Genomic DNA, 13218 nt, shown 5'->3' on the forward strand with positions numbered 1-13218 from the left:
CAAAAAGTTCAGTGTGTTTAATAGTAGGGTTGTCCAGATACCGATACTAGTATCGGTATCGGGACCGATACCGAGTATTTGCGGGAGTACTCGTACTCGCGCAAATGCTCCCGATACCTAAATAGAATACTTTTTTTGTATTTATCAACATGTTCTATGAAAATTCTTTGAGTTTTTTACTACTGCGTGACAAGCAAATAAAACATTTTTATTCATTTTTACTCATTTTTATTCTTTTATAATGTCTTGAGTTAGAGTTCATAATTTTAAAGAAAATATCCTTAGTCTGTATTGTGGTTTGAAAAAAGTCCCATGACATTTAAAAAAAGTATCGGTATTCGGTATCGGCGACTACATGAAAAAAAGTATCGGTACTTGTACTCAGTCCTAAAAAAGTGGTATCGGGACAACCCTATTTAATAGTGAACAAGGTGTAACAGCAAAACATACCTTCACAGGTTAATTTATCTGATGGGCTTGGGGAGAGATTTTCCGTGTGTCTGTTTGTTAAACAGCCTGCCAGCGATCCCAATCTGTACCCAACAGTGCTGCTAATCAGTGCCAACCAGTGCCACCTATCAGTGCCCACCAGTGCTGCCCATCAATGCTGCCAATTAAGTGCTTCATCATCAGTGTCAGTCATACCTATCAGGGTCATATCAGTGCCCTTCAGTACAGCCTTATCAGTCCCCATCAGTGTAGCTTCATCAGTGCTCATTAGTGGCACCTATCAGTGCCACCTATCAGTGCAGCCTCATCAGTGCCCATCAGTGTAGCTTCATCAGTGCCACCTCTTCAGTGCCTATCAGTGCCGCCTCATCAGTGCACATCGGCGAAGGAGAAAACGTACCTGTTTGCAAAATGTTATAACAAACTATAAAAAAAACTCAGTGGGCCAGATCCACGTAGCCCGGGCGCAACTTAACTTTCCCGATTTAAGTTACACCGCCGCAATTTTTCCAAGTTAGTGCCCGATCCACAAAGCACTTACCTGGAAATTTGCAGCGGTGTAACTTAAATCCGTCCGGCGCAAGGCGGGCCCAATCGAATAGGGCGAGTCCCATTTAAATTAGGCGCGCTCGCGCGCCAGACGTACTGCGCATGCGTTGCGCTAACTGACGTCGCACCGACGTCATTTGCTTAGACGTTAACGTAAATGGCATCCAGCGCCATTCACGGACGTCTTACGCAAACGACGTTGAGGTTTAAATTTCGACGCGGGAACGACGGCCATACTTACCATGGCTTAAGAGAACTAGGGCTCAGCCCTAGTTTTACGCGGCGTAACCCGACGGAAACTACGTAGATTTAGATCGGCGGGCCTTTCGGGACGTTCGGGGATCGCCGTAAGTCTTCATTTGCATATTCTACGCCGGCCGCAATGGCCTCGCCACCTAGCGGCCGGCCTAGAATTGCATCCTTAAGATCCGACAGTGTAATTCAATTACACCTGTCGGATCTTAGGGCTAGCTATGCGTAACTGATTCTATGAATCAGTCGCATAGTTAGAAACAGAGATACGACGGTGTATCAGTAGATACGCCGTCGTATCTCGTTTGTGGATCTGGCCCAGTCTGTTTAATTTGTTTAGCAAAAAAAAGCCTAATGGTGATTAAATACTACCAAAAGAGAGCTGTATTTGTTTAATTTGGGTACAATGTTGCATGACCGCGCAATTGTCATTCAAAGTGCAACAGTGCCGAAAGCTGAAAATTGGCCTGGGTATGAAGGGGGTATAAGTGGCCAGTAGGCAAGTGGTTAAACACACAGATGACGACACACTACACATGGTTATTTCCTATGCCATTGTTCCTTGGCGCATTAAAACCAGGTTTCACAAATGAAAGCCTTCATCTCTCAGATTACCAGCAGATGGCGCTTTAACCACACCGGAAATGTGAGTGTGAACGTCTGGGACGGATGACGTCATCCTGAAAGTCCTCTATTCTCTGTGTTATGCAAGGAGTTGGTGCTGGAGAAGCGCGTTCTTGTGAATGTTACACAAGGAGGAGGTACGCGCGGCAGGTACTGTACTGGGATGGGGCTGTAAGGGGCAGGAGGTGTCTGGACTGCAGGAGAAGGGCTACGCTTGTAGGTAGCTTGAATTAGACGGACTTCTTATTGGAAAACGTTACACTCTAATGCAGATGTTAACAGGGCTGTGACTGAGTGTTGCCTCTTGGCGTTTGCTGGTCTGGATAAAGCATGCAGCCAGTGAAATGTGAACTGTCATCCTGCAATGTTTATTCCAGATCAGTGATACTCGGGTGCCCCAGAGAAAGCATGGTGCAGGAAAGTACAGTGTGATCTGAAGAAGATTTGAGGGCCAGTTCACACTGGTGTGCTGTGTGAAATCGCATGTGATTCGCACCGCAGTGCAAATCACATGCGATGTCCGTGCAATATGATTTCAGCCATACAGATAGTTTGGCTGAAATTGCATTGCATTGCATTTGGACTAAACTCGCACAGGACCCTTTTTTTGGTCCGCATCAGAATTGGATCGCATGGTTGTTCACACCTATTCGATCCGATTCATGTGCGAACTGACATGGATTCGCAGGGTTCCCGCATTGCACTAGTGTAAACTAAGAGTGAGCTCTGGTGTGTTCTCGGAACCCATGTGCAGAGCCCGCCAGGAAGTCGGCACTGCCCTATCACAGGCAGTGAGACATTGTCCCGAAGCGCGGCTGCAGAGATCGGGAAACGTCTCGCTGCCTGTGATCAGTGCAGTGCCACCTTCCTGACGGGCTCTGCGAACATGCCGGTGTGTTGTCACATTCTGCTCCCTATCACAGATTGCTCTGGAAGTCACGTTCCGTCGCCGCCATCTTGCTACACCCCACACTCCTGCACAGTAATGATAGAGTGAGAAGGGGGCAAGCGGACATCTTGTTACACCCATCTGAGTTTTAGATTTCACACTTATTTTCAACACAAAACGGAGCTTATATGCTTAAATACAGTGTTTTTAAATCCGACGGACTGTTTAGATGTTAAATGTGAAAATCGGAGGTGTTTTGTCACATGAGCAAACATGCAAGGTCATCCGGTTTGCAGCTGCTTTCAACATTTAAACAGTCCGTCCTATTTCCAAATACTGCCTTTAAGCATATAAGCTCCGTTTTGTGTTGAAAATAAGTCTGAAATCTAAAACTCCGATGGGTGTAACAAGATGTCCGCTTACCCCCTTCACACTCTATCTTTACAGTCCAGGAGTGTGGGGTGTAGCAAGATGGAGGCGAAAAACTGTCACTTCCGCAGCATTCTGTGATGTGACACTGCACCTGAGCTCATCCTTAGTGTGAACCCAGCCTTATACTGAGGCCAGGTTCACACGGATGCAGTGCAGAAACCACAGCGATTCCTGTGCGGTTCCCACACCACATCAGAATCGCAAGCAGGTTACACTGCGCTCTGCAAACCGCTGTGGGTGTCAATATAAAGTTAACATCTGCTACCCCTCTGTCAATTCCTCCATTGGCTTCCACACACTCAACTAATTTAAATTCAAAATTTGAATAACTTACAAACCCATCCAACCCACCCAGCTACATCACTAATAGTCTCAAAACACAAACCTACCCGTTCCCTTCATTCCTCCCAAGACCTCTCTCACCCTAGCAGTGGCCCGCTACAACAATCTGTGTTCTGCTGTGTCTGGTGGACACAATGGGTGTTATTTATGAAAGGCAAATCCACTTTGCACTACAAGTCCTAAGTGCACTTGGAAGTGCAGTCGCTGTAAATCTGAGGGGTAGATCTTAAATGAGGGGAAGCTCTGCTGATTTTATCATCCAATCATGTGCAAGCTTAAATGTTTTTTTTTTATTTCCCTTGCATGTCCTCCTCGGATTTTCAGCGACTGCACTTCCAAGTGCACTTTTAATGCAAAGTGGATTTGCCTTTAGTAAATAACCCCCAGAGAGTCAGATAATGCTACTGTGTGGTCCCTAGAGCAAGTGCGAAGCACACAGGGAGCAGAATGTCATATTTCATCCACCAGGGTTTGCCCATATGTATTATTTCTATAGGCCGGGCAGGAGGTGGTTATTGTAAATGAGTGTTTAAAATAAAGGTAATGAAACGGCTAAAGGAGTGAAGGATCTATGCCCTTCCTTATGGGTATTAAAAGTATATGATGTATTCTGTTGTACATCGTAACCAGAAAGGGCAAACGCACAATATCCCGCACATTTTTGCATAAAAGCCCTCTTGGATCAAGGTGTCCATTTATACTGGAAGTATGTCAGTTAGGTGTTGGAACCCCTACCACTGTCTTGTGACTCTGCTGCTGCCAGTCAGGCTTCAATTATAGGTAAAGGTACAACTTTCTTTAGTTTTGGATAGAGTGGAGAAGGATTAGAACAGTTGTAAGGTTTTTATTGCTGTCTGTGCCGGTGTCTTGTCGATCTAGTTCCCCTATCGATATGGTTCCCTGCTTGACTGCGCAGACGAAGCCCACGGATATCTCCGAACCTCAGGCGGCATCCAGGCTCATTCCTTAACATCCCCGTGGATTGGAGGATGTTAAAAAAAGAGCCAGGAGGCCGAGCGAGCCAATTGCAGCAAATTCCATGTCGCCCTGGACCTCTTTCTACAGCTGCTCATTTTCGGTGATTTCCGTCGGCTTGCATTGCGCCTGCGCAGTCAAGACGGGAACCATATCGTCAGATCACCAGCATTAGGGAGGTTCGTAATCTCAATTTGTCCTGTTTACCATTATCACAGAGAGTAAAAGTAAGAAAATCCCACATTTTGGGTTGTCATCTGAAAATTTTCCTAAGGGGACACTAGCTCTGGTGACAACCAGGCATTCCTGCACTATGGAGGCTTTTCCTCTCACTTCCTGTTTTGGCTATGGGATAGGAAGTTAAAGGAAATCTCCCAATTGGGACATGGGTTTGTTTACGCAACAGGTAATGATACTCCCTAAGAGCCGGTTCACACTGGCGAGTTGCGTCCCATTCTATGCAATAGAACTGTTCTAATAGGAGCGATGCAAGTCGCTCCGACTTAGAAAAAGGTTCTTGTACCTTTTCGTTGGCAGCTCGGGGCGATTTGCATTGACTTCTATACAGAAGTCATTTTGCTAATCGCCTCTGAAGTCGTCTTCAGGACGACTTGCAGAGTCGCCCCCAAAGTCGTGCCGCCGCAGTGTGAACCGGCTCTTACTCTATCCAAAATAAAATGTGCTTTTCGTTCTACTTTCGGCTTGGATGAAACCTCTAATTCTACCTTCCTCCAGTCTACTTAAATGAACTCTATTTTATGTTTTAACTCTTAGGTTTGTCTTGGCTGCCAAACTGATCCTAAGGTACCTGAATTTGCTTCGTCCCTTAACCACAGCCAGAATTATGTCTCAAAAAGGAAAGGCCACAAAGAGCAAGAAAGAAGAGTCTAGTAGTGAAAAGTCTGATGGCAGCCAGAAAACGAGTAAAATGCTAGAGCCAAAACCCAAGTCATCCTCTACAGCCATAAGTCCAGGGAAAAGAAAATCTGAGGGCTCTGCGAAGGAAAAATCAAAAGCAATATCTGAGACAAGTAGTAGTGAAAGCTCAGATATTGATGCCAAGAAGAGAAAAAAACAAGAAAAAAAGGATGATGCTGAAGGTGGAAGTTTGGTAGATGCATTGAAGAGATCTCGTCTGGCGACTGCTACCTCTGTTTCAGAATTTAAATTTAATAAGAAGAGGGTGCGGTTGGTATCTGCTGAAGAAAACCTGAATGATGATGCCCAGGGCATAGTCTACTGGATGTCAAGAGATCAGAGAGTTGAAGGTACTTGTTTCTGCTTTGTGTATGTGTTTTTTTGGGACATATGTAATGGTTCTTTATGGTTTAGGAGGGGCAGAACGGCGGTCTGCCTATGTTAACAAGGCAGACCGCCGTTCTGTCAGAGAGGAAGTTGGAGATCTTGTGTTTCTGCTGAGCAGGAACACAGATCTCTCTCTTCCTCCAGTTAAGCCACCCCCCCCCACACAGAAATCACTCCCTAGGAGCACACTTGACCCTTTGATCGCCCCTGATGTGTTAACCCCTTCCCTGCCAGTGTCATCAGTACAGTGAGCGTGCATTTTTTTTATTTTTTTTCAAGCACTGATCACTGCATTAGTGTCACTGGCCCCCAAAAAAAGAGTCACTTGGTGTCCGATTCAATGTTGCAGTCCCGCTAAAAATCGCGATCGCCGCTATTACTATAAAAAATGCCATTAAAATATCTCATAGCTTGTGTGTGTGTGTGTGTGTGTGTGTGTGTGTGTGTGTGTGTGTGTGTGTGTGTGTGTGTGTGTAATATAAACTGAATCCAAATTCCTTCATCAATTTAGGCCAAAGATTTTATTTTTATTTTTTACCAAAAATATGTAGCAGATTACATATATATTGTGTAAAAGCTTATTGGGATTTTTTTTTATTTTTTTTACCAAAAATATGTAGCAGAATACATATTGGCCTAAATTGATGAAGAAATTTTGATTGTGTGTAAAATATATATCTCACACACACACACTCTTCTGGCACCTGTGATATATATACCAAAAGATTGCCAAGCGGGTAGGGTCGCCCAGGCGGCCCCTAGTCAGAAGTAGGAAGTGGGACAGGAAGTTGTTACCCACCCCCCCCCAAAAAAAAAATGACATACCAGATGTGGCATGTAAGGGGGTGAGGAGTGCTTAAAGGGGAAGTTCCACTTTTGGGTGGAACACCACTTTTAGAAGCTCCCAACTAGAACTCAAACAAGAGTCTGCCAACTCGTGATATACTACTTTTGCATGTTGTATTCTGTTATAAAATGTTGCATATACAGGGAATTAACTAAAACTGGAGCAGCTTTGCACTGCCATCAATCTGTTTCTATCTCTCATTTTCAAAGCCTAAAGGGCTAATTCACCTTTACCAAAAAACTATGCAATTAAGGGGTGCCTGTAGATAAAACAAAATTAAGTTAAATAATGCCCTTGCTGTAGGTGTAGGCCATTTACATACCCCCCGAAGCCTGGCAGAAAAATTCGCAGAGATGGCATCCTTCTGTCCTGCCTTGTTGCCAGGACATTGTTAACCACTTGCTGACCGCCGCACGACTTTATACGTCAGCAGAATGCCACGGCTGCGCAAATGGACGTGTGTGTGTGTGTGTGTGTGTGTGTGTGTGTGTGTGTGTGTGTGTATATATATATATATATATATATATATATATATATATATATATATATATATATATATATATATATATATATATATATATATATATATATATATATATATATATATATATATATATATATATATATATATATATATAGTGGAAATTAAAGATTAATTCCTCGATTTAATCTTTAATTTTTTGATCGCTCAAAATTCTTTTGATCGGTACTAGTGGTGCAACGGATTGTAAATGATCCGTGATCCGAGCGGGTCACCATATGCGGCCATAGAAAAGGCAGCGGCTTCGGGCTAGCTCCCGGAGCGGCGGTCATCTTGGTCAACCCGGCGGCGGCCTAGGTGAGCCTTCGAGCGGCGCGCTGATGTCATCACCCGGCCTCAACTGCTCGTATTCGGCCGGCTTCTCGGGTATGACTAAGCAAGCACTAATCTTCCTTTACAGTGGGAAGATGTCTGTGGATATTACAGTGGGGGGAGATGTCTGTGGATATTAGTTGTATGCCTGTCAGGAATGCATCAGCAGGTCCTCGCATGGATGTGTAAGTACAGTCCTTCCCGCCTCGGCGAGTCGGTACGGCTGGGCATTCCTGGGGTTAGGGGCTCCTTTTACCACCAGGGGACTGTGGGGTGTCTGGGCCTGTGTTTTTCTGTGAGGGTGTGTTTGCTTCAGAAAGGCCCCATTAGGCCTTGTCATCCACGTCACGGCGTTTCGCTGCCATTTTTTTGTAGTTTGCTGTTTACATTGGGAATTCCCATTGGTGGCCGTTTTGTTGTGGTCACACTATGGCGCAGCTTGCTATTATGGTTGGCCGTGCTCTGTTCTCTCTGAGGCGTCATAGGCCATTTTGGATGTGGTTTTGACCTCTAGTGCTGGCGTTTACAGTGCGCAGCACAGGTCTCCTCATGGTGTTTTACCTCACAGCTTTTTTACTCACACACACGTTGGTACTGAGGGCAGGCAGTGGCGCTGAACAGTCTCTTCCTGGGTTGGTGAGTCCCCTGGGTAACCCCCCAGTCAGCGCAGAAAGGAGGGTGGGCTTTTATTCAGGTCTTGATTAAGGTCCCTGAGAGCTGTCTGGTTATGGAGTCAGTATCTGGTTCTTCTTCCCCAAACATGCCAGAGGTGGCAGCTGGTGCTCCTGCAACTGTGGTTCCCATGGACACTTGTCGGCAGACCTGGAAACATTTGTTGCCAGGGTGGAAGCGGCGTGCAGGCGTAAGGGGGGTAAAAAGCGCCCCCCCCCCCCCCCCGCTATCCCCTGGGGAATGCTCTGACTTAGACCAGGACCTGGCTGCGGCTTAGGTCCCCGGTTCTGTGTTGTCTGAAGATGTGGACCAGGACCTTCCTTGTGAGGAAGACTTCCTCACTTGGGTCGGTAGAGGACAGAGCACTTGTCAGTGCGCTTATCAATGCTGTAAGGGACTCCCTTAAGCTGGATAGTGCAGCTGAGGCATCCTCTGAAGGCTCAGTCTTTTTTGGGTCCCACAAATCAGACCGCTCTGTGAAGGTTTTTCCTTATGTGTCCTTCTTTGACAAGTTCATTGATAAGGAATGGGAAAAGCCGCAGAAGTCCTTTGTAGTTCCTCAGCGCCAGGCGGTTCAGTACCCTTTTGAGGAGAGCATCTTGAAAAAATGGGCTTCTCCTCCGGTAGTGGACCCCCTGGTTGCCCAGTTGAATAAGGTGACCACTCTCCCTATAAAAGGTACCCCTGCCTTCAAGGACCATACTGATAGGAGGTCCGAGGCACTGACCCACTCCATGTTTACCATGTTGGCGTCTGCATTGCGGCCTATTGTGGCAACAACCCTGGTGTCTCAGACACTCTCTGAATGGGCAAAGGTTTTGCACCAGCTCCCTCCCAAATGTATTAGACTGGCTGACCAGTTGGTCCAGGGCCTTGTATATGTCTGTGATGCTACACTGGATGCAGCCCTCTTGATATCCAGAGCTTCTGTTTCGGCAGTGGTTTTGCGCCGCCTGATTTGGCTGAAATACTGGTCTGCTGACCAAGCATCCAAAAAAGCCCTGGCAGATTTACCCTTCAAGGGTGGGAGGCTTTTTGGTACCTCGCTGGATGACATTATCAAGGATGTCACTGGAGCACTCTCCTTCCTCAGTCCACCAAGGGGAAGGAGCCGCGCCGTAAGCCGGGTCCTTCGTTTCCCACTCAGAAGCGGTATTTTTGTCAGTCAGGGCCCACGGGTACACCCTCTCAGGCCGACAAGGGCTCAGCTGGGGGACAGAAACATCCCTGGGTGCGTAAGCCGAACAAGCCGCCACCCAAACCTGCCAATGCATGAAGTCTTGCCCCGCCCGACTCATGGGTCGGGGGCGGCTTCACAGGTACACAGCTTGGTGGACCTCCCTGCTCTCCGACCAGTGGGTCTGCGAGATGGTCTTTTCAGGGTACAAGATGGAGTTTCTTTCCTATCCACCGAACAGATTCTTTCTTTCTAGCCAGCCAGACCCTCCAAGAATTTGGGTGGGTATTAAACATTCAGAAGGTTCCGACTCAGCGTTTAGAGTACCTAGGGTTGATCCTGGACTCCTCGGAAGCGAAGGTCTTTCTTCCCCTGGAGAAATTGCAGACTCTTCAGCAGGGCTGTGGAGTCGGTAGATAAATGTTCCGACGACTCAGTTTTATGTACTTCCGACTCCGACTCCTCTGTATTAATATGCGAATGTATTTTATACATTCCTTGAGGGAAAGAAACGCAACCTACCACAGGACTACTGGTTGGGAAGCCAACAGTCTACTGTATTGCACAGTTTAAGCAAAAGACAAACACAATGAAAACAAAGTTTTATGTAGTTGGGCTGCTGCTTTCTCCTTTGTGTGCTTATCTGCTGCTGAAGATAGGGCAGTGGGAGGATCCAGGAAGGGGCATTTATTCTAAAACATGATTTTCCTAGGAGAATCCCATAGTCATGTTTAAAGTTTAAGCTAACAATTGGAGTTTACAAGTTTTTATAGCCTTAGCTAAATGACAGCAGTTTTTCCAATGGTTTACAGCAGGGATATGCAATTAACGGACCTCCAGCTGTTGCAGAACTACAAGTCCCATGAGGCATAGCAAGACTCTGACAGCCACAAGCATGACACCCAAAGGCAGAGGCATGATGGGACTTGTAGTTTTGCAACAGCTGGAGGTCCGCTAATTGCATATCCCTGGTTTACAGCTTCAGTCTTGAACTATTGGCCCTCCATTCCCTTCACTTATACAAGTGTCTCACTCTCTAGTCCTGCAAAAAACATTTATTTAATCCCTTATCAGTGAGAGGCTAGGTTACACATGGACGCTGCGTTCCCTGTAAAAGCAGAACACAACACTATGGAAAGTATAAGTATTGCAGCTCCTAATTGTGCGTTGCGTGCCATATAGTGAAGCACATGAAAAGCATGCTTCTTCACGGTCACTTAACGTGTTCGTTTTGCGGTTACGTGAGGCACTGCATGCATTGGTCTTTATTCTTACAGTAGAGAAGTCATTAATTATAACTTTTTGTGAATTGGGACATTTAAACTTGCTTTTTTTTTTTTTATTCCAATCTAAATTTAGTAGGAGTAGGTGCATTGTTTGCCGACTCCGACTCCAGGTACCCCAAATTTCCTCCGACTCCACAGCCCTGCTCTTCAGCCTGCAGTGAAGGTGTTGGCATCCCGCAAATGGTCGTCTCTCCGTTTTTTGCATGCGAGTCCAGGGCCTGATGGTAGCCTCCGAGGCGGTACCGTATGCCCAGTTCCACACTCGTGTTTTGCAGAAGGAGATACTGTACAAGTGGAACAAATCTCCTTTTGTCTCTGGATCATCAGATTTAGGTAAGCCACCTAGTCAGTCTCTCTGAATTGGTGACTGAGATCCCCGGCTCTTCGGTCCGGGAAGTCGTTTCTTCCCTTCCAGTGGACAGTGATTACGACGGAAGGCAGCCTCACGGGTTGGGGGGCGTCTGGGGTGGTCCAGTCGGCCCAGGGTCGCTGAACTCTAGCGGAATCTCGTCTGCTGATCAATGTCCTAGAACTATGGGCGATCAGGCTATGCCTCTCCTAGTGGTCGAGGAGGTTGCAGGGTCGCCCGATCAGGATTCAGTCGGACAACGCCACGGCGGTGGCTTATGTCAACCATCAGGGGGGAACATGGAGCTCGGCTGCAGCGTCCAAGGTTGCTCACATCCTAAGTTGGGCAGAAAGAAGCGTGGCGGCTCTGTCGGCTGTCTACATTCTGGGTGTGGAAAACTAGCAAGCGGACTACCTGCGTCGCCAGATGCTGGACCAGGGAGAATGGTCATTGCATCCGGAGGTGTTTTCAACTCCTTTTGCAGGAGATGGGGCACACTGCACGTGGATCTCCTGGCCTCTCGTCTCAACCGCAAGGTGTGGCAGTTCGTAGCCAGGTCCAGAGATCCCTGGGCAGACGCGTTGGTGGCCCGTGGGGTCAGTATTGGCTAATTTATGCCCCCCCATTGAAGTTGCTTGCTCTGCAGAGTGGAGGACGAGGGGATCCTGATGATCTAATCACTCCAGATTGGCCTCTGCATCCTTGGTGCGCCTGGTGGCGGATGTACCCTGGTGGCTGCCAATGCGGGCCAATGTCTCAAGGTCCCATACTTCATTTAACGGGATGGCTATTGAAAGCCAGGTTTTAAGAGACCGGGGTCTTTCCAACTCTGTCATCTCAACCATGCTAAGGGCACGGAAGTCTTCTTCCAGAAAGATCTACCATCGCACCTGGAAGGTCTACATCTCTTTGTGCGAAGAGATGGGGTCCTGCTGTTTTAACAGCGTGGTGTGGATCAGAAATTTGCCTTAAGCACCATTAAGGGACAGATTTCAGCTTTGGCTGTGTTCCTTCAGCCGCCTCTAGCGGCCCATTCTCTGGTGGGTACCTTTTTTGTGCAGGGGGTTCGTCATATACTTCCTCCCCTTCAGCCACCTCTTCCCCCCCATGGGATTTAAATCTGTTGCTCTTGGTTCTTCAGAAACCTCCCTTTGAAAACATCAGAGATTCCTCTTTTGACGCTCTCTCAGAAGGTGGCCTTTTTAGTGGCCATTACTTCTGTCAGACGTGTCTTTGAGTAGGCGGCCTTGTCCTGCAAGTCGCCATACTTGGTCCTCCATAAGGATAAGGTGGTGTTGCGCCCGCAACCTTCCTTTCTTCCGAAGGTGGTTTCAGCCTTTTACCTTAACGAGGACATTGTACTTCCATCCTTGTGTACTCGGCCAACGCATCCTAAGGAGGTTGGGCTTCATAATTTGGACATGGTACGCGCTTTGCGGGTGTACCTGTCTGCTACGGCTCAGTTTCGGAGGTCTGACTCACTTTTTGTGTCGGTATCTGGTCCACAAAAGGGCCTGGCGGTCTCATCGGCCACCATTTCTCGGTGGATCAGGCAGACCGTCATACAGGCCTATGCTCTTAAGGGGCGGGCGCCCCCCTTTCCGGTCACGGCACATTGGACCACGGCAATTGGTGCTTCCTGGGCTTTCCGACATCAAGCGTCTGTCTCGTGTGTAAGGCGGCGACGTGGTTGTCCGTTCACACCTTTTTCAAATTTTACAAGGTTGATGTGAGTGCATCTTGAGATGCTTCCTGTGGCTGTTTAAAGTTGCACCCCCTCCGTTGAGCTCTGCTTGTTTGGGGTGAAGTTGTTTGTTTTTTACTGATACTGTTCCCACCCCTTGTTTTTTTACACTGCTTGGGGACGTCCCACTTGTCAAGACTTGAGAAGGCTGTGTCCATCCATGGGTGATAAGAGAAAATAGGAATTTTTTTTTCTACTCGCCGTAAAATCCTTTTCTCTGTCGTCCATGGACGGACACAGCACCCACCCCTTCTTTTTTTAGGTTTGTACTGCTTGTTACGAACTGAGGCTGCATGCTGCAGGGAGGAGAGTTATGTCCGGAGGGACCGCCCCCTGGGCAGGGGTGCTCAACTCTGTTAAAGTAACATGTATTTAATTATCTAACAACATGTTTTTGCCTAGTCCTCTCCTGTAAACAGGAACATAGCCCACTTGTCAAGACTTGAGAAGGCTGTGTCTGTCCATGGACAAC

At 47.2% G+C, this 13218-nt stretch overlaps 1 protein-coding gene across 3 annotated transcripts in view; it reads left to right on the plus strand.

The window, feature by feature from the left end:
* Nucleotides 1-1878: 1878 nt before the first annotated feature.
* LOC120936892 (deoxyribodipyrimidine photo-lyase-like) overlaps nt 1879-13218 on the plus strand; it is a 42564-nt gene continuing 31224 nt past the window's right edge. The window contains exons 1-2 of one of the 3 annotated variants that reach the window (XM_040349660.1): nt 1879-2012; nt 5288-5781. In XM_040349660.1, coding sequence (XP_040205594.1) covers nt 1957-2012; nt 5288-5781 — 550 coding nt within the window. In that variant the 5' untranslated portion in view covers nt 1879-1956. The other 2 variants (XM_040349661.1, XM_040349662.1) reach the window with 2 other exon arrangements.

This window comes from Rana temporaria, chromosome 4 (assembly GCF_905171775.1).
Source record: "Rana temporaria chromosome 4, aRanTem1.1, whole genome shotgun sequence".
Classification (NCBI taxonomy): Eukaryota; Metazoa; Chordata; class Amphibia; order Anura; family Ranidae; genus Rana; species Rana temporaria.